This window comes from Ovis aries, chromosome 5 (genome assembly GCF_016772045.2).
Source record: "Ovis aries strain OAR_USU_Benz2616 breed Rambouillet chromosome 5, ARS-UI_Ramb_v3.0, whole genome shotgun sequence".
Lineage (NCBI taxonomy): Eukaryota > Metazoa > Chordata > Mammalia > Artiodactyla > Bovidae > Ovis > Ovis aries.
Window position 1 is genome coordinate 36058383 of NC_056058.1, and position 21025 is coordinate 36079407.

Sequence of the window (21025 nt, forward strand, 5' to 3'; positions counted from 1 at the left end):
GGCAGGGAGGGGATATGAAGGCCACCTGCAGCCCAGCTTGGGCGGGGATGTGGGGCAGCAGGGGTGGGTGGACAAGACGCATGGTGGGGCCTGTGGTCCAGCCCCAGCAGGTGAGGCTTCCCCTTGGCTGACCAAAGGGAGGCCCTGTCCTCAGGTGGTCTAGGAGGGCGGAGGCGGCAGCCCCTGGTGAGGCCAGGCTGCTGACGTGCTCCCTTCCCTTCTGCAGCCATCTCAGCTTCTTTGCCTCCAAGCCCAGCCCCACAGCCATGATCCTCAACCTGTGGGAGGCGCGGCACTTCCCCAACGGCAACCTCAGCCAGCTGGCGGCAGCAGTGGCCGGACTGGGCCAGCCAGATGCCGGTCTCTTCACAGTGTCAGAGGCCGAGTGTTGAGGCCGGCAAGGCCCACAACACCTACACTCTCACCAGCTTTGGCGCCCGCCAGGAACAGGCAGAAGCCAAGACAAGGCCCTTCCCCACCACCGGGGAGAGCTGCGCGGACAGGCCCCCTCCTGGCGGACGCTGTCCCCTATCACTGGCCCTTTCAGACCCTGCCCGCACTCCCTCCCCTCCATGGCCTGTCCGGCCAGGCTGGCACTGCCACCTGCTCTCACTCTGCCCGGGCCCCCGGGTCCCAGGGTGGATGGCGCCTGGAGCTCAGGCTGGGCCCACCCCATCGGTGTGTATGTCTGTGCGTGTGATGTTACCTCTCCTCCTGCCCTGGCCAGGGGGCCGCATACACACAGGCAGGCACGCACGCCATGGGCTCGGGACGTGGCCCCAGAGCTCCTGCCTGAGCTGGATCTTATGCAAACATTTCCGTGCCTGCTGGGTAGGGGCACATCTGAGGGGCTCGGCTCCAAGCCTTCGGGACTGAAGGCCACAGCTGAACAGGGGGCGGCCCCTGCATTCAGGCACACAACCACCACACGGCCATGTCCCCACGCATGTCCTGTGTGCTCCTATCACCTGTGTCCCCCTGACACGCATCTCATGCCGCACACCCAGAGGCTGCTCACGTCTCTCATGCCCGGTGTCAATCCACACCTGCCTCTCACATGCTGCCCTTCTCCCACCTACCCAGGGACACCCAACGGCTCCTCCCTGTCCTCCCTCTCCTGCCCTCAGCCATGAGGAGCCCTGCCCAACAGGGCATGTGAATATGCAATGGGAGTCCCGGGCTGGACAATGGCAAGTGTGCGTGCCGTGGCGTGCCCATTCCTGGGGCTGGCAGGTGCCCCATGTGGGACCTGTGGTGTGAAGTTTGTGCCCTGACTCTGTTTTAAGTGCATTCGTGCACTTACACTTGGCCTTATGTACACAGCCTTGCCCGGCCGCCAGGGCACGTAGGGATTTTAGCGGACGTGAATGTAAATAAATTATATATATATATTGCTAACCCAAGTGCTCCTTCTCTCAGGAAGAGCTAAGGGTCTCCCCAGCGGGGGTCACACATGACTATTCTGGAAAGTCCTGGGTGTCTGGGCCTGGCTTGGGGACAGACAGGGTCCCAGCCCTGGACCAACAGAACTGGTTGCTAGAGAATTCTTCAGACACGAGTCCTCTGGGCAAGGCGGCAGGCAACAGCAGTGACCAGGGCTGCACCTTTGCCAGACCCATCCTCTGACTGCAGGAAGGTGACCACACAGCGAGGGGCCAGCTCCCGCACCGTGGCTGCCACCAGGCTGGAGAAGCTGTGAGGGGGAGAGGCCAATGTGAGCCTAGGTCAGTCCAGTCCCACTTGGCCACTGCCCCCTGCCCAGCCCGCCACTCAGACTCACTGAGGGTGCAGCTTGTAGAGGGTCCCATCCACCCCCACGGATATGGTCAGCTCTTCCAGGCCCCGGTTCTCACGAATCTTCTCCACCACGGCAGCCACGCCTGCCCCACAAAGCTGGGCAGCCCTCTTGGACACAGCCTGGCACACCTCCAGGACCATCAGAGCATCGTCTGAGGTCAGGGGCAGCCCCAGGTCCTCCAGGATGGCTCGGACCTGCCTCAGGGCTAGGCTATCACTAGGAACAGGAGGAAACAGAAGGGCAGGTCCTGCATGAGCACTCCCTCTCATTACTTTTCCGTCCTCTGGGGTGGACCTCCCTCCAACCAGCATTCCACCCCAGGAAAGAGTCCTTTGGGAGGTAGAGGGACATAATATAGGCCTCAGCACCTTTCAATCTCAGAGAGAAACTTGGTCTTGAAGATGTCCCTGGTCTGAAGGCGCTGGGTCTGCTGGCCCCGGAAGAGAACTCCAAGGCTAGTCAGATGCAAGAGGATGTGGCGGACGATCTCTCCCAAGTACATGCCACTGATCATCTTCTCAAACCTGCATGAACATGTGTGTGTGCCCAGAGGGCTAAGGCCCCAGCCCCAGCCACCCCCAGCCACCAGCCATATCAACCAGTGCCGGCCACCACCAATCACACCTGCCTGGCCCAACCCATACCTCTGCTTGCCAGGATTGATGGATGCCTGGTCCACACAGGCATCAAATCGGGTGCTGAGCATGCTGAGAGAGCCATCATCCCCAAAGGCGCCCCACTCCGTGTTGATGCACATCTGGCCTGAGTCCCCATCCACACTGGCCACATTCCGGAGCTCCTCCATGTAGCAGGCATTGGTGCCTGTTCCTGCAGAGGGCCCAGATGGGGTGTCTGCATTGACTGATGCCCACAGGATCCCTTTGAGCCCCTCCCACCGAGATGGCAACATTTGTACTCATTTCCTGCCCTCTCCGTCTCCACATGTTCATTGGCCTGTTCCAGGGCCAGGTCAGTCCTCTTTCCTTCCTTTCTCATATCCCTTCTGCAGACCCTGCCACCACCAAGCCCTCTGGGCCTCCACTACTTCCCCTACCAGCACCACCATCAATCCATCTCCCATGCTGCCTCAGCGTGCTCCCCAAATGCCTGTCAGTCATGTCATCTCCTGGGAGATGTATAGCAGCCCTGCAGTCACACAGGTGAGAGGCCCACACCTTCTGGGACTGGCCTTCAGTCAAACAGCAGGTGCTTTAGTCAAACAGCAGGTGCTGGGCCAGGGACCAGGGACATAAAAATGAGATATGAGGAGGAGCCCCACAGTCGCCAGAGCCTGGGCAGTGAGCGGCCAGCCGTGGTGCTGCCCCAACAGAGGTGCAAAGAAGAGCATCATGGGATGCCCAAGCACAGGTGAGTCTTCCTGCCTCAAAAGTTAGGAAAACCCACAGAGGGAACACGACATTTAGATATGACCTTGACGCCAAGAAGCTTACAGACAGAGGGCACACTCTGGGTAAAGGTATTTCCTTCCTCTTCCCAACACACAGTCAGCTCTAAGCAGGTGTGTTGGCCCCCAGAACTCCTCCATCCAGTTACTTATCCACACAGCAATTTGGCCACCTCTCTCCAGCACCTCCCAGTGCTAGGCACTATGATCAAGAAGCTCCCAGTCTCCTGCGAGGCTGCCACATACCTCTCACTCTAAGAGACGGATGTCCAAGGAGCTATGAGAGCCCTCCTCCTCCATCTAGCCAATCCCTTTTTTCAAGGCTTTCTTTTCAAGTCTCACTCATGTTGGGACTGCTTCTTTTCTGATCTTGGCTTCATTGCCCTGGCACTTAAGGTTGGGTTCAGCTCTCTCTGATGGCCAGGTGCTCTTCTGGACTCAATCCTCGCTAAACAGTCAGTTCCGAGAAGGCAGATATTTTCCCCTTCTTAATGTCTTCCTGTCCCTACATCCAGCCTCCAACTGGCCAGAGGAGAGGAGCTTAATAAAGACTTAAAATCTTGGACTTCTCAAAGGACCATCTCAACTCATTCTCTGCACACCCCCACCCCTGGGGTCCACTGCATTCCAAATACTGTGTGTGTCTTGAGCCAGGCATCCTGCTATAACTTTGTCCCCTCTCATTTCATCCTCATCACCCCTTCAGACAAGGCATTGTTATGTTATCATCTCCACCTTAGAGATGAGGAAACAGAGGCTTTGGCTATTTGCCCAAAGTCATACAGGGGGAAGTGACAGAGCTAGTGTGCTGTGCTGTGCTTAGTCCCTCAGTCATGTCTGACTGTTTGTGACCCCATGGACTGTAGTCAGCCAGGCTCCTCTGCCCATGGGGATTCTCCAGGCAAGAATACTGGAGTGGGTTGCCATGCCCTCCTCCAGGGGATCTTCCCCACCCAGGGATCGAACCCTTGTCTCCTGTATTGCAGGTGGATTTTTTACCATCTGAGCCACCAGGGAAGCCCAAGAATACTGGAGTGGGTAGCCTATCCCTTCTCCAGGGGAACTTCCTGACCTAGGAATCAAACTGGGGTCTCCTGCATTGCAGGAAGATTCTTTACCAGCTGAGCTACCCAGGAAGCCCGACATAGCTAGTGTTTCTACTCAAATCTGTAACATTCCACAGCTCACATTCATTTAACAGATAAGCAAACTGAGGTTCAGAGAGCTTAAATGCCTATGAGTCAGCAGTTGAGCTGGGCTAGACACCCAAGCTCCAGACTCTCAACCCAATAGTGTTCCAGGGCCCCATGGGCTCAGGTTGGCATGATGCCATATCCCCAAGGTGAGGGGAACGTCCGACCTGAGGAATCAACAGGAGGCAGTAAATTAGCATCAGGCAGTAGAGGCACAAAAGGCAGGGCCCTCCTCACCGACGATGAGGCCGACCTCACAATGGGGGTCCTCGTAGCCACAGGACATCATGGTCCCCACCGTGTCATTGACAATGGCAACCACATTCAGCTCCACTGCCTGCACAAAAAAGGATGCCTCTAGTTGCTGGGCAACACGGTTGTCACAGCAACCAGCACCAGACCCAGAGGTCTCTACTGCAGAGGGCCCCCCAGCAGGCAGATGGAGACCCCTCGCTCCCTTCAGGCCCTGTTGCACCAAAGCAGCCCTGGAGACAGACTCCTTACCTGTCGGCGCCTGATGGCTTCCCGCAGCAGACACACAACGTCTTGGCCCTCGCAGTCAGATGCATTGAAACCCTTTGTCCAGTTCAGGAGGATGCCCTGGGGTGGGACCAAGGGGAGGCAGGAAGCTGGAGGCCCCCTGGAATCTCTCTTTGCCTCCCCGAAGCCTGTATCCCATCAGAATACAATGTATAGGGTTCCCTGTGCTGTGCTTAGTCCCTCAGTCATGTCTGACTTTTTGTGACCCCATGGACACAAGGGGGAGGCTGTCCTACTCTACCCATATGGCTGAGGGCCTTGCCCTCTGCCCTCTCTCAACTCCCCAGTGTGAAGAAGCCTATTAATAACCATCCAACCTACATCTTCTATTTTTAGTGCCAGAATGCTGAGATGGTCTGAAGGTCTGGCCATTTTAAGACATCTGCCCAGAAGGAATGGTCCTTTGTAATCGGGTTAGGAATGAACAGAATGAGTGCTGTGTGTTGAGAAAGGGAAGGACAGAGAGAGGTCTAAATGACAAGAGTCTGCTCCTACAGAAACAACTAGCAAGAGCCACTTGAGAGGGAGAAATTCTGAGCTGGGACAGAGCTGAGTCAATGGGAGACTCACACGCATGTTTCATCTACAAATGAGGGGTGAATGGAAGAGCCAGGAGCAGACACCTGAGCAGGACAGGAGGGGACACAGCAATTCCCCGTGAGAAACTGGCCTTAAACTGTGGACTTAGTAATGGCAGCCTGGCTGTACTTGGGACTGTTCTTTTCTTATTGTGCTTCCTCTGGGTGGGATGGGGACGGGGGAACTAGTCTACCACCATTAGGAGAAATGACTGCTCTGCCCAAGTAGAAGCACAAAGAGCAGATCTGGGAATCTTTGGGGCAGGAGATTTTAGAAATATTAAATGACATTTCTCCCAGTAGTTTCCTTTTATTCCTTTTCCTATAGAACCACAGCTAGAGTGTGATCTGTGCTCATTGTCTCAAAAAGAGAAATCAGAGAGAAAGAGTGGGTAAGAGGGAGAGCCAGCTGGTGAGTAACAGCAAAGTTTCCCTGCTCCCAGATAAGAGGAAGACCCCCTGGTCAGGGGAAGGTGAGGTGGGCAGGAGTCGGAGCCAGGTTCCGGATGGCTTTCTGAGAAAGATGTCCTAAACCCTCCACCCTGGGCCTGCCACTGTAGGGGAAGGGAGGAAGCAAAAGGGATTTGGATAATCTGAAAACAGAAACAGCCTCTGACCTCCTTCCATGGAGGGGAAGGTAAGGTGTCAAGAGAGATGTCAAGACCCAAGAGAACAAGAGAGGGAATCCAAATAGCAGGCACCTAGATGTCTCCCCAAACTCCCGGCTTGTCTGCATGTTCTATACAGCAAAGGAGGGACCCCTGCCTGGATAAGGGGGTCCCTGAATTGATTAACATTGAGTTTTCACTCCTGAAAAGAATGTTGGCTTAACATAGAAATTGAGTTCTGTTATAGAAAATGAATAGGACCGTGTTTCCTGCATGCCTGATTTTACACAGAGTTCCACCTGCTTCTCACACCTTTTGTTATTGTTGTTGTTGTGTCCAACTCTTTTGAGACCCCATGGACTATAGCCAAGGCTCCTCTCCAGGCAACAGTGGGATTCTCTAGGCAAGAATACTGGAGTGGCTGCTATTTCCTTCTCCAGGGGATCTTCCCGACCCGGGGATCAAACCCTTGTCTCTGGCATTGTAGGCAGATTCTTTACCACTAGGCCACCTGGAAAGCCATTCTCTCTCACCTTACAAGGAATAATAAAAAAAGTGCCAGGATGCTTAGACTGGAGGGAGACATGGCAGAGAGGCAGACCAGCAGATAGACACTGCCCGCTGCATGATCCAAAGGAAATTGGCACAGAGGTCCATGTCTGAGAGGTCAGAGTGCAAGCAGAGGGCAAGTGAAAATCACAGGAAGGCTGCTTGGAGTAGAGGAGGCAGAACTTTCCAGAGAGCACAGGTGTGGAAGAACCTGGTGGGCACCTTAAGTGCCAGCGAGCTCCTCACCAGAGAAGCTTTTTAGCAGAAGTTGGGGGTGTTGAGAAGACTCCTAGGAACTTGGATCAGAGGTCTGGGAGGAGCTGTCTCCATGGCAGTCCTTAGGGGTATGCATGAGAAGTCTAGCATTCCTGATGAAGGATGTGGAGGTATTGCGTCTAGACCTGTGTCTGTCCCTCTGCCAACCCCAGCCAGGCACCTATCCCTGAGCCAGGCTAACATCAGCAAGGCTGGGAATGGGATCAGGTCAGTTCAGTTCAGTTCAGTCGCTCAGTTATGTCCGACTCTTTGCGACCCCATGAATCACAGCACGCCAGGCCTCCCTGTCCATCAATACCTCCTGGAGTTTGCGCAAACTCATGTCCATTGAGTCAGTGATGCCATCCAGCCATCTCATCCTCTGTCGTCCCCTTCTCCTCCTGCCCCCAATCCCTCCCAGCATCAGAGTCTTTTCCAATGAGTCCACTCTTTGCATGAGGTGGCCAAAGTATTGGAGTTTCAGCTTTAGCATCAGTCCTTCCAATGAACACCCAGGACTGATTTCCTTTAGAATGGACTGGTTGGATCTCCTTGCAGTCCAAGGGACTCTCAAGAGTCTTCTCCAACACCACAGTTCAAAAGCATCAATTCTTCGACGCTCAGCTTTCTTCACAGTCCAACTCTCACATATGTACACAACCACTGGAGAAACCATAGCCTTGACTAGATGGGCCTTAGTCGGCAAAGTAATGTCTCTGCTTTTGAATATGCTATCTAGGTTGGTCATAACTTTCCTTCTAAGGAGTAAGCGTCTTTTAATTTCATGGCTGCAATCACCACCTGCAGTGATTTCGGAGCCCCCCAAAATAAAGTCTGACGCTGTTTCCACTGTTTCCCATCTATTTCCCATGAAGTGATGGGACCAGATGCCATGATCTTCGTTTTCTGAATGTTGAGGTTTAAGTCAACTGTTTCACTCTCCTCTTTTGCTTTCATCAAGAGGCTTTTCAGTTCCTCTTCACTTTCTGCCATAAGGGTGGTGTCATCTGCATATCTGAGATTATTGATATTTCTCCCAGCAATCTTGATTCCAGCTTGTGCTTCATCCAGCCCAGCATTTCTCATGATGTACTCTGCATAGAAGTTAAATAAGCAGGGTGACAATATACAGCCTTGATGTACTCCTTTTCCTATTTGGAACCAGTCCATGTTGTTCCATGTCCAGTTCTAACTGTTGCTTCCTGACTTTCATACAGGTTTCTCAAGAGGCAGGTCAGGTGGTCTGGTATTCCCATCTCTTTCAGAATTTTCCACAGTTTATTGTGTTCCACATAGTCAAAGGGTTTGGCATAGTCAATAAAGCAGAAATAGATGTTTTTCTGGAACTTTCTTGCTTTTTCCACAATCCATTGGATGTTTGCAATTTGACCTCTGGTTCCTCTGCCTTTTCTAAAACCAGCTTGAACATCTGGAAGTTCACAGTTCACGTATTGCTGAAGCCTGGCTTGGAGAATTTTGAGCATTACTTTACTAGCATGTGAGATGAGTGCATTGTTCAGTAGTTTGAGCATTCTTTGGCATTGCCTTTCTTTGGGATTGGGATGAAAACTGACTTTTCCAGTCCTGTGGCCACTGCTGAGTTTTCCAAATTTGCTGGCATATTGAGTGCAGCACTTTCACAGCATCATCTTTCAGGATTTAAAATAGCTCAACTGGAATTCCATCACCTCCACTAGCTTTGTCTGTATAAACCATGCAACCACAAGCCGCTTTGAGATACAACAAACTCTGCCTTCAGCCTGCAGGCCTACACTGCTCCCAGGTGCCCAGACCTAACACTGACTCCACTCTCCTGCCCACTGGCAGCCTCTAGGGATAACTAAATATGTCCTTCTCCATCCCATGTCTTCCCATGGCCCTGGATTCCAGGCCATTTTACCACATCCCTTTCACCTGAGCCTGCCACGTCTGGGTAAACTGAGGCTAGGTTCAAGGCACAGCCCTGCAGGGCCTACAGCTGGTCTTCTCCCCAGCTCAGAAAGCCCCCTCTGGACCTCCTGCCCACTCTATGAAGAGCATGTTAGTGGAAAGCCCCTGAGGATGGCTTCCTCAGACCCCACCTTTCTCACCTGGTCCAGGCCCATCTGCCTGCACGGGAAGGAGAAGGTGAAACCCAGGGGGAGACTCTGCCCACTCAGGCCCTGCTTCTGCTGGAAGTCCACAATGCAGTCCACAATATGGTCAAAGAGCTGCGGGGTAGGAGAAAGTCAGGGAGCAGGCCACTAGGCCCTTCCCTGGCCCCTGACATCAGCTCCAGGCCATGGGTACCTGCTGTCCAGAGCCCTGGGCCACGCACTCCGGGATGGAATAGATCTGGCTGGAGATCTGCACACCTCCCGTGGCCACACGCACAAGGAGGACTCGAAAGTTGGTGCCCCCCAGGTCCAGGGCCAGGAAGTCCCCACGCTCTGTGAGGCAGAGACCCTCAGCTCTAGGATGGAGCTGGAGGCTCCAGCGCCACACATGCTGTGACCCCGGAGCCCATGTCCCCGCTCCACATTCAGGCCAGGTCCTTACCGCTGCCATCAGGCGTGGCCCGCACATAAGTGGGCAGCATGCGGAGGGAGGAGGCTTCCCCTTGGAGCCCCTTGGCCATGGCCTCTCGCATCTGTGCCTGCACTTCTGCCAGCTGCTCCCGGGTCAACCGGAATGGTGCCAAGGTCTCCTCCAACAGGCGCCGGTGGGCAGCCAGGCGGGCAGCCACAGCAGTCACCATTGCCACGCCCCGGCCACCCCCATCCACAGAGGGGATGAAACAGACATTGCAGTCGGGGGCCAGGAGCATCACTGTCTCCCGTAGGACACTGAGAAACCTACACAGACACACAGCAGGTGCGCCCTGGCTTGGCACCTGGCCCTGACCCCTGCAGCATGCCGAAGCCCTGGGCTCCCTCACTTCAAATCAGTTCAGTTCTAAACCCATCTATGCGCCAGCCATTCACCCAGTGTTCCTGTGATCTCCTTCCTTGCACACCCAAGAGAACCCTCTTTCTCTCCTTTGACCTCTTCTGGCCTCCCCTAACCCTCCGTCCATCTTTATTCTGCTAGGGAGCCAATTACATCCACTGCCTTGCATCTGTGGTACCAGAGTGCCCTCTGGTATCACACACACACACATGCTCCGGTGACCTGCTCACACAGGTTCATGCTGCATTCCAAGTACCTGGGGTGTCGCTCAAACACTCGGCCTCCGGTAGCCACGGCGATCTGAAGAGCCTGCTGCTCCCGGCTGTGCTGGAGGCGGGAGAGGACAGCGGCCAGAGCAGCAGCGCAGAGCTGGGCGGCCCGCGTGCACACAGCCACGCACACACACTGCACCCACTCAGCATCTGAGGCCTTCGGGTTCAGGCCCAAGTCCTGCAGGACAGCGTGCACACGGGCTGCCCCAGCAGAGGGACTAGCGGGGACAGGGTATTGCTTTGGGGCTCAAGGAGGCCAGAAGCTCCCTGCCCCCACCAAAGCTCCATGCACGGCTCCCTCAGGGGAAAACCATCCCCCCAGCTCCCAAGCCAGGAGTCCCTTTGTCACAGCTCCCTTGCCTGCCGCACTTACTCCTCCATCTCAGCCACGTGTTCCAGGAGGATGCTGCCTTGGCTTCTCAGGACAGGGGAGGTGTGGCCGCCAAACAGGGCCCCACGCTGGGCCAGGTGAGCCAGCACCAGCCGCACCAGCTCACCCAGGTACAGACCCCCAATCATCTTCTCAAACCTACAGGCAGGAAGGATGGCTGGCCAGAGCCTTTCCTAAGCCCTCAGCCCTCCTACCGCCACCTCCAAGAACTCCCAAAGAGAGCTCATTTTCTTTGGGGTCCTTGCCTGAAGGGTCCAGAAGCAAATGGCCTCCTCAGAGATAGTTGGGTGTTTACCCAGACCACACTACCCCCTCTGGTTTAGATGAAGTTCAAGGGGGCTCCTGGAAGGACCCAAGGAGGGTAGGAGACCCTTTGCTTAACTACTCCCAACCCCTAACCCCTGTCAGAGCTGGCCAGAGTCAGGAATAAGAGTTGAAAACTCTGCATTCTAGAACCTTGAGCCATTCCTTCTTTGAGACTGGCCAAGGCCCCCTAGGATGCAAACGGGGAGCGGGAGGTGTGGGCCTAAAGACTAGAGTACAGGAACAGCAGAGCGGGAGAGGAGCAAAGCAGTTGTAGGACCTAGAGAGAAGGTTAGGCCACCTCTGGGCACCCGGGTTCAATGACTCATGGTCCAGGGTGCGGTCAAAGATGGTCTGCACTGGGCCCAGGGCCCCCTCGTCACTGAAGGAGCCCCACTCGATGCTGATGCAGACGCGGCCCCGGTCTTCATCCAGCACTGCCACGTGCCTTGCCTCCTCCATGTAACATGCGTTGGTGCCGGTGTCTGGCAGGGACAACCCCATCAGGGCCTGCCCACCAGGCATCCAGGCCCTCCATCCACTATCACAAACGCCTGCGTGACTTACCTACGACCAGCCCAACTTCACATGGCCCGACCCCTGGCTCACAGCCCATCATGGTGCCCACGGTGTCATTCACCACAGCAACAACATCAATGCTGTAGGCCTGGGCAACAGAGAGAGGACAGAGGTTGGGGAGCCCAGGGGATGGGTGGGGCTGGGGCCCTGGATTTGATGGAGACATGCAAGGTCCCCCAAAGGTGTGTCTACCTGCCCCACACATTTGTGCCATGTATGCTGGAGGCCCTCCCACCCTATAAAGGATTTTCTTCCCTCTTACCCCTGCTGCTTGGTTCCTCTGCCCCTGTCTCAGGTCCTGGAGTTCCCAGGGGCTCTCAGCCACAGCCACTACTTCTGGAACCCCAGTGCTCCTCACAAGACCAGGACAAGGGTAAGCAAGCATGTCACCTTGAAGGCTGCGCTGTACTCACCTCACTTGCTTGCCCTGGTCCCAGCCTATCTTCCCAAGCCTGCTCCTCTCAGTCCTGACTTCCAGCTACTCACATAGCACCCATGGTGGTGAGTCCAATGGATCCAGAGCAGCCTTTCTTAGCCACTCAGACTTCTGAAAATGCCCTTCACTGAAATTAGAGCTTCCTCCCCAGCCACAGCTTATGCACCTGGCAAGCTTCTCCTTCAGGTCTCTGCTCAGGCCACAGTGCACCCTTCCCTGTGTTCCCAGAATCATCGGAATCACCTTCTCAACAGGGACAATCTTTTATTAGGATGCTGTCCCCACTAGGCTTGCAAGGTCCTTGAGGACAGGGTCAAGTCTTTTCATCTGTTTCCCCTCTAGTCCTCAATATTTATTTGACCCTTCTTAGTCTCAGTATCCTCACCTATAAAATGAGACTGTGTTGTGTGCTTAGTCACTCAGTTGTGTCCAACTCTTTGCAACCCCATGGACTGTAGCTCACCAGCCAGCTTCCTCTGTCCATGGGTATTCTCCAGGCAAGAATACTGGAGTGGGTTATTGTGCCCTCCTTCAGGGGATCTTTCCAACCCAGGGATCAAACCCTGGTCTCCCACATTGCAGCAGATTCTTTACCATCTGAGCCACCAGAGAAGCCCAAGAATACTGCAGTGAGTAGCCTATCCCTTCTCCAGCAGATCTTCCCCACCCAGGAATCAAACTGGGGTCTCCTGGATTCTCCTGGGTTTAGAATCCCAGCTGAGCTACCAGGGAAGCCCATAAAATAAGAATGGTAGCAGTATTTACCCCCAGGGTTAAGTGGATAAAGGATATCAACAGAATAGGAAAGCAGGCCCTCCCAGAACCCAAGACACAGCCCTATTTGCTCCCCCGCCTCTACTCACTCCCTGCCTCTGGATGGCGTCTCGTAGCAATTGGACCACATCCTGGCCTTCCACATCACTGCACTTAAAACCTTTGGTCCAGGAAATGAGGGTGCTCTGGAGGCAGGAAAGTCAGGTCAATCCAACGACCTTCACGGCCCTGCAGCCCCTCCACCCACTGTCCCCATAGCCACTCTGCCTCACCTTGTCCAGGCCTGTCTGGTGACAAGGGAAGGAGAAGCTGAACCCAAGCTGCAGACCCTGATTGCCCACGGGCAGCACATCCAGGAACTCAGACAGGCAGCGGGCGGCAAAGTCAAAGAGCTGTGGAATGGGGTTGGGGGCTTAACTCTGCCCACTGGAGCCCCAGCTGCCCAGGCAGGCCCGGAGCCTATGCACTGAGTGCTTACCTGCTGACCAGGACCCAGCATCACTTCCTGGGGGATCACAAACTCCTGGCTCCGGGGCTCCACCTTGTGCCCCTCAATGCCCGTTAGGGTCACCCATAGAACACGCAGTGAGGCCCCTGTCGCCCCCAGCTCCAGCACCACGAAGTCCCCTTGCTCTGTGGGCAAGCAGGTCACCGAAAGGCATGCACCTGGTGAGACCAAGCCCTCCACCTCCCAGAAACATTCCTAAGGCCTGTGTAGGCTCATCAAGGGACCTTAGAGATGGAGCAAGGGGTAAGGAACACACCCCACCCCCCTCCACCCACCTCTCTCCCAGATCAGAACCCTCTCTGCAGGCCTGGCCACCCATCTTAGTCTGTGCCACCCACCAGTGCCATGTGGGATAGACCCCACATATGTGGGCAGCATCCGGACAGCAGGGGCAGGGCCTGCTTGCCCCCTCAGTGCCTGCTCCATGGAGCCCAGGAGGCTGGTCTGGATCTGCCGTAGCTGCGCCCCTGTCACCTTGAACTGCTGTAGGCACTCCTGTACCTGAGGAGAAATGGGCAGACATCTGGACGGGTGGCCTGCTGGCCTAGCCATATCCCCCAACTCCAACCAGGGCAGAGGCCAGCCTGGCCCAGCTCACACCTCCCTTCCCTAACTCAGACCAGCAGCCCTTCCTCAGCTTTCCTAGGGGCTGACCTGAGCCCTGCTTGAGCCCCGAGAGCCTTGCTGCTCTCCCAGCAACTGTCCAGCCCCCCTCCTCACCTCTTCACACACCTGTGGCTTTCCCGCTGCTCACAGCCTGCACCAGCTCCTACACTCTCAGAAGGCTCCTGTCTGGAGGGAAGACCCACACACTTCCTCCTGCTCTATTCCCACATGGCTCCTTGTCAGCTCTCTGCAACTCCCTCCACTTCTTTGAATTCAGAGATGGTGAGGCTTCTCCCCTATCACCCCACTACTGACTAGCTCTGGTTCCCCAGTACCCAGAGCCAAGCTGCTCAGTGCATTGTTGTTGGATGAACAAATGAATGAACAAATGTGTGAATGCCTTCAGGTTCAGGGGCTCCCCTCTTCTGATACACTCCACTGTGGCACCTGGGCAAGCCCGGCCCAGGAGAGTTTGGGGGCCACACTGTGGAGGACAGGCCTCCCACAGTTTGGCCATCCTTCCCACAGACATTGACTGAGCCCCTAATATGTATCCAGCACTATTCTAAGCACCATATATTGCACAACCAGCTGAGCCTGCTCTTGTGGAACTCAGATTCGTGTAGGGGGCAGAAAATAAGTACAGAAACACATAATACAGTTCTGGTAGTAATGGTAGAGAAGAAAGGCAGAAATAGAAGTTCAGGAGTGACCAGGGGAGGAAGAGGTATTTTGGGATACTGGTCAGGAAAGGTTTCCCTGTGGAAGTGACCTAAATGAAGGAAAGGAATGAGCCAGTTGAAGATTTGGAGGAAAAACACAAAGGGATTTTCTTCAGAGCAAAGGGGATGGATGTGGGGGAAGGCTGGACCAGGAGTGGATCAGAGTGAAGGGAGGGGCAGGCAGGCAGGGAAAGCAGAGGATGGGACACCAGGTTCTTCTCCACAGAAGCTCAGTGGAGCTTAAGAAAAGCTCCAATACCTCAAGTCTGTGTGGGAACCTCCCCTGGACAACCCTCTGGCCTGTCATTCCAAGAGACCTCAGCAGTCTCCTTGAGTTTTTCGGAGGGCCCCAGGCCCTGATTCCACTCTCCCAGACCCCCACCACCCATCTCATAGGAATAGAATTCTTATGACCTGCTGCCCCATCCTGGGCCTATATCTGAAAAGTACCACTCAGGCACCTGGATAAGAAGGCAGGGAGAGCCAGGGAGGGGGAGGCTGCCCAGTGAGGGAGACAGAAGCAACTCAGTCCCACCCCTGCTTTAGGAAGAGAATGGGAAACAGATCCCTACAGAAGCAAAGGATTCTAACTGGAGTGCCAGATGTTCAGTTTCATATTCATGTTATTGCTTCCAGTAGCCAGGCATGCTAGGAGAGGCTATTACTATGTCACAAAGGAGGAAACTGAGGTTCAGCGAAGGCCAGTCATCTGCCTAATCCAAGTAGTAAGGGGAAGAGTGGGACTTGAATCCAGACCTCTCTGACTACAGAGATGTTTCCAAATAAATGTGAAGCCTTGTAAAAACACCAAAAAAACCCAAAGCTGATGAAGAAACTCCATCATCAAGAACTTGGGGTGAGAAAGCTTACACCTGAGTCCTTGCCCTGCCACTTCCTAGCAATGTGAAAGTGTTAGTCACTTGGTCATGTCTGACTCTTTGAGACCTCATGGGGTTGGGGTGTAGCACACCAGGCTGCTTTGCCCATGGAATTCTCCAGGCAAGGATAATAGAGTGGGTACCTATTTCCTTCTCTAGGGGATCTTCCCAACCAGGGATCAAACCCAGTTCTCCCGCAATGCAGGCAGATTCTTTAACTTCTGAGCTACCAGGGAAGTCCTGGCAATGTGGCCCTGGGCAAGTCAAACTTCTCTCTGACATGATGAGAATTACCTCTTATGCAACACCAGGAGAATACTCCTCCTCCCTGGCCAGTGCTGGTGGGCACGCAGCAGCCAGGAGAAGCTACTGGAGTCTCCCCCCTCAACCTCCCCCCAAGAAGAGTGGGAGAGACCTCAGCCAGGAGAGTAAGGGTGGGTTTTATGTGACTTCAGTGCTGGACTCTTTGACCAACTTGCTGTATTGGTCAGTCTGGGTTCATCACCTCACCTCTCCTCTGTCAAGCAGGAATAAAAATAGCACCCCCTTCTCAGTAATGTGAGAGGACTGAGAAGACAGTGAGGTGAGACACCTCTGTGAAGTGGTGAGACAGTGGCCGGTCTACAGGACATGCTCAACGTGGTTCCCTTTTCTCAGAGTACAAGTTACAACCAACCTGGGGAGCCTGACTCCATGTCCCTTTTGGAGACAGAGTCCTGAGGGAACAGACGCGGAAGGGACGCAGGTGGTGCTGGGCTCCAACACCATATAGTTCTTAGATCACTATGGGAAGGGGAGCTAAGATGGGGGCCTGTGGTGCTGAGTGGGGACCCAAGGCCACAGGATGTTTGGCTGCATGTGAAGTTCCCCCAAAGCCAAAGAGAACTGTCTTTAAACTGCAGGTGTGCACAGTTGAGCCAGCAGGGTTGGTGTAGGACCAGTGCACAAGTCTCAGGAGAGAGTGGTGTGACGTAAGAGAAGAGGAGGTGGCAGGCCCTAGAGCAAGCCCAGCAGGGCAGACAGCAGCAGAATCCCTGCTCCCTGCTGGGGCCCAGTTACAGGCTGTGCATAGAGGAAATGTTTACAGCAGGGTCTGGGGCAGAGGCTGGACAAGGGTAAAGTGGGGGCATGAAATGCAGTGAGGGATGATGCCCCCACAGTGTGGGCAACAAGCCAAATCCAGCAGATGTCAGAATGGGCTGGGAAACTAAAGAAACTGTAGGGAACAATTCAAGAACCTCTTCATGAATGCCTCCTCTGTGCAGTTCCTTTACCTCCAACAGCTCACTGAATCCTCCAGGGTGAGGGGATTAGACATTTCCCTCCATTTTCCTCCCTTGCACTGATGAAGAAACAGAGATGAAAAGATATGAAATGGCTTACCCAAGTGTTTCCTGCTCAAGGGTGTGGTAGGGAAGGGCTTCTAAATCTTGGTCAAGATGACAGAAAAAGAGAAACTCACTCTGAGCTAACCTAAGGTATACGGACCACAATAACCTCCAAGTTGAGTTCAGCACTGAAATAATCTCTGTGTGCCTGACTAAAGTGGCCACATTGAGGGGAAAAAGATGTACAAGAATGACTAGAGAAGTGAGGAAAGAAAGGGCCTTAAACTTTCTACCAGAAAAACCCTGGAGGGTCCTTTCCAGACTGAGACAACCCAAGGTGCCAAAAGTGATATATTTGGAGCTGAAACACCTCAGCTCAAGCTCCTGTCATGCCTCAAACTCAAAGCACATCACCTCTCCAAGCCCCTTCATCCTTATCTGTTAGAAGAAAAGATAACCCCCACCTCTCAGTGGTGAGGGGTGTTGAAAGAGGAAGTTACTAGATCAGATATGAAAGGCTCAGTACACTGGAAAGGGCTGCATGGGTGTGAGCCCATGGCTACGTGGTGGGGCCACTCCTGCCTGAAGAGGCATGAAGAGGCATGGGACAGGGACCTAGTGTTGAACTTACCATCTCAGAGGTGTTTGAGGGGCAAGGCAAGCCTTCTTGGGGGCAGCCAGGGGCTCCTTCCCCTTGCTGCAACCCTAGAGACCCAATGGAGTCCATGTGGTTCCACGATGGTGAGGGGTGCCCTCCTATGGGAGAAAAGGGATAGCCTGGATGAATCACGTACTCCACGTCTGTGATGAACCTCAGAGGCTGTGATGAAGACCCTTAACTTTCTTCCTTTTGAAGGGGACCAGGAAGGAAGATGTGGGCAGAGCTCAGAATCTCTGACCATCAAAGATTCTTTAGTAAATCAACCAGAAGGCCCTCATTTTCCAGAGCATGTACAGCAAGAGAGCACTGGCAAGGCTGATTTCTCATCCTGGTGCCATTCATTCATTCTGTCATTTATTCACATTTACCAGCCCCTAATGTCTACCGTGGCTTCCCTGGTGGCTTAGTGCTGAAGAATCTGCCTGCCAATGCAGGGGACACAAGTTTGATCCCTGGGTTGGAAAGATCCCCTGGAGAAGGAAAAGGCAACCCACTCTCGTATTCTTGCCTGGGAAATCCCATGGACACAGGAGCCTGGTGGGCTTCAGTCCATGGGGCACAGAATCAGATACAACTTAGCGACTAAACAACAATGCCTACTGTGCCATGTGCTGATGTACAGATGAAGCAGACCTAGGCCACACCCTCAGGGGCTTCACAGCTTTACCAATGATCACAGTATGGCTGACACGGGCAGCAACAGAGGGGGACTTGCTGCTGCACTGGGGAGTTCAGGGCTGTGCTCGAGGTTGGAACAAAGGGTGTGAGGTAAGTGGGGAGCGGGTTAAGATCTGCTGCAGAAGCAAGCAGGCTGGCTTGGCACTTTCATGCCAAGTTGAGTGAATTTCATGCTGAAGAGAGATGGGGACAGGGACGGATCTACACTTCAGAAAAGGGTTCCACTAGTGCTATGACTTTGGGCGTGTATGACTTTGCATTTCAGTTTCATTATGTGTAAAAAACAGGAGATGATAGTATCTACATTTGCAAGGTTGTCACCAGAGTTAAACAGAGTGACAATAGGGAAAATGCTTTGGGAACTGCGATGTACAACACAAACAACCTGGTGGGCTTCAGAAGGTGGGATGACGCTGACCTGAAAGAGCCCTGTGCTCAAAGTTGAGGACACAGCTCTCCACAGAGTGGCAGCACCAGGCCTCTCCATCTCATGCATGCATGCTAAGTCGCCTCAGTCGTGTCTCTTTGCGACCCTAGGAACTCTAGCCCGCCAGGCTCCTCTGTCCATGGGATTCTCCTGGCAAGAATACTGGAGTGGGTTGCCACACCCTCCTCCAGGGGATCTTCTCGACCCAGGGATTAATATCTCTTGCACTGACAGGGGTGTTCTTTACCACTAGCACCACCTAGGAAGACCCTCTCCATCTCAAGGCCTTTTTTTTTTTTTCATCTGGATATGAATTATAAGGGGACCAGGAAGTTTCCAAAGAAGACTTCAGTGATTCAAGTGTCCTTCAGGGGTGGTGCACTGGAGGGCCCAAGATGGGCAGAAGGCATCTGGCCCTCTCCTATAACAGGTAAACTTTGGGAAAGCTGCCTTCCCACCATCGCAACCTCTCCCCACCTGTCACTCCCAACACATCCATGAATTTGCCCTTCCTATTGTCACCTGTGATCTCCTGATGGCCCAATTCCAGCCTTTTCCTCAGTCCTCACCCTTCTGTCCTCTCAGGCATGCAAAGCCATGAGACTTCTCTTCACTGCAAAGTTCTCTCTCTTAGATGCGCCCACCAGTCTTTCCTGGCCTCCTTCCTGAGTCTCTCATAGTCTTCATCAATAACTCCTTTACTTTGCTCCTCTTAAACAATGCGGCTCTCAAGTTTCTGGCCATAGCCTGCTTCTCCAATGCTTCCTCTTTATCTCACTCATCCCCAAGGACTGATTAAAACCTCTGTGTGAAGGTTCTCAAATCTACCCCTGTTCTGAGCCAAATTCCAATGGTTTGTTAGCATCTCTGGATGCTGGAGAAGCTTCTTCAAACTCAATGGTCAAAATCACATTCATTTTCTCCTTCACTTTTCCTCATGAAATTCTTCTCCTGTCCTTCACCTTGGCTGGAGGCATTCATGTTGCCTCTATACATCCCTGGCCTTCATTTCCTCTATGCAATCATTTCTCAGGATGAAAAAGCTGAGAGTGGAAAGAGCTCCCCTGTGCGTCCCCACCTCCCGGTTCCCACAGACACTGTCCTAGACCTCCTACTCACCTTACTATTCCAACAGTCTCCTAATTGATACTCTTGCTCCTGTGTGTCTACCTCCCCACCCTACCCACAACAAACATGTCACCCAGAGTGACTGTGCAAAAATAGACTTTATCATGTCATTCCCCAGTCCCATCTCCCCTAAGAAAGGAAGACAACCTTCACACTGTGATGGTTTCTACTGCAGAAAAAAACAAGTCCCCAACACTTTATTGTGGCATTGCAGGCCCCTGACATTGTCCTCAACCCAAGCTTCCTCTTTTGCTCCTCCCCTTCATATTCCAGACACACTACGAGCTTTGTCCTATCTCTGGCTGTTCAGCCTTTGTTCACACCCTTCCCTAGAATTGCTGTGTCTGAGTCATTATTTCTTCAGTGCCCAGCACAGAGCTTGGCCAAAGCAGCTGCCAGTAAAACTTGCCTAACAGCCAAAAAAATTGAGAGATGGGGAGTTTTTTCTTATTCAGAGAACCAAGAAATCAGTTTCCAACAATTCTCCCCAAAGTCACATATACCTATACTCTCTCTCAAATCTGTCAAACATATGTTCCACATATGTTAGAGGTCTCTTTTGAGGATAAAATGGGGTAAATAAGGCAATTATATTTGGGAGAGGAAGGCCTAGGGATACACACATGGTGAGATTTCACTCTCCTTTCGAGGCCCAGCTAGCTCATTCATTCATTCATTCATTCACTCTCTTATTCATTCCTTCTTCTATTCAATATTTATTCAGCACTTCTACACATCAGAGACTATAAAGCTTCCCTCAAGTAACCCATGTTTACACTTCTGGTAAATGCATTCATTTGTGTCTCTTCTAGCTGAGTCCCTATGGTGAGGGACATGTCTCCCACATCACTAGATCCCTGAACCCAGCCTAGGGTCTCATGTTTGAATAACTAGGGGCCTCTTGGCATTATTCAGCTGAGTCAGCTACATTGAACAGGCCTTCCTTCTGAAAGGTATGCCAGGGACCTCTACCAAGGATGGGAACCACCACTAAAGAAGAGCCAACTTAGTCTTTCCAGCCTCCACTCATCCAGGATGGCCTAAGTAGGAGAGATGAGAGCAAGGGGCTGGAACTGAGGTTGGCAGTAATTAGAGAAGGATCTTACCTGGGAGAAGCAGCAGTTGGTCACTCTCCTTAGATCTGAGCTCTTCTTTCTCAACGAGACATCCACTGGCCTGGTTTGCACTCCAAAGTGAAACTCACCAGTGATATGAGTTACAATGTCACCAAGCCCCACCCTCTCACTAGACACCAGCTAACTCAGGAAGGTGCACTTCCCTCTGAGTCTGTCTTAAGGGGAGGCTGGGTTAGGCAGGACCATGGTGCAAATTTAAGCAAGATCACCACAGGAAGTTGAGAGTTTTGAACTGAGTCAAGAGCCCTAGGATATCCCCTCTGCAATGCTGGGAAGCTCCATCCATTTTACAGGCACTCCGAGTCTGAGTTCTGAAGTGCTGGCTTACCACTGGAAAGGAACTA

At 53.3% G+C, this 21025-nt stretch overlaps 2 protein-coding genes across 4 annotated transcripts in view; one reads left to right on the forward strand and one right to left on the reverse strand.

The window, feature by feature from the left end:
- UNC5A (unc-5 netrin receptor A) overlaps window positions 1-1398 on the forward strand; it is a 64426-nt gene extending 63028 nt beyond the window's left edge. For both annotated transcript variants that reach the window (XM_042250347.2, XM_042250348.2), the window contains one exon: window positions 227-1398. In XM_042250347.2, coding sequence (XP_042106281.1) covers window positions 227-392 — 166 coding nt within the window. In that variant the 3' untranslated portion in view covers window positions 393-1398. The remainder of the gene's footprint in view (window positions 1-226) is intronic.
- Window positions 1369-20740, reverse strand: HK3 (hexokinase 3). 2 transcript variants are annotated; one of them, XM_004008705.5, is made up of 19 exons: window positions 20652-20740; window positions 17283-17407; window positions 13456-13618; window positions 13088-13242; window positions 12882-13001; window positions 12699-12794; window positions 11388-11487; window positions 11122-11305; window positions 10500-10655; window positions 10111-10344; window positions 9465-9760; window positions 9216-9355; window positions 9017-9136; window positions 4901-4996; window positions 4634-4733; window positions 2443-2626; window positions 2167-2322; window positions 1781-2014; window positions 1369-1693 (listed from the first exon to the last, which is right to left on the reverse strand). In XM_004008705.5, exons 2-19 carry the CDS (start codon window positions 17376-17378, stop codon window positions 1549-1551), a joined length of 2775 nt encoding a protein of 924 aa, XP_004008754.2. In that variant the 5' UTR covers window positions 17379-17407; window positions 20652-20740; the 3' UTR covers window positions 1369-1548. The 2 variants fall into 2 exon arrangements, with proteins under 2 accessions (XP_004008754.2, XP_060271679.1); XM_060415696.1 differs by lacking the exon at window positions 17283-17407.
- Between the last annotated feature and the right edge of the window lie 285 nt (window positions 20741-21025).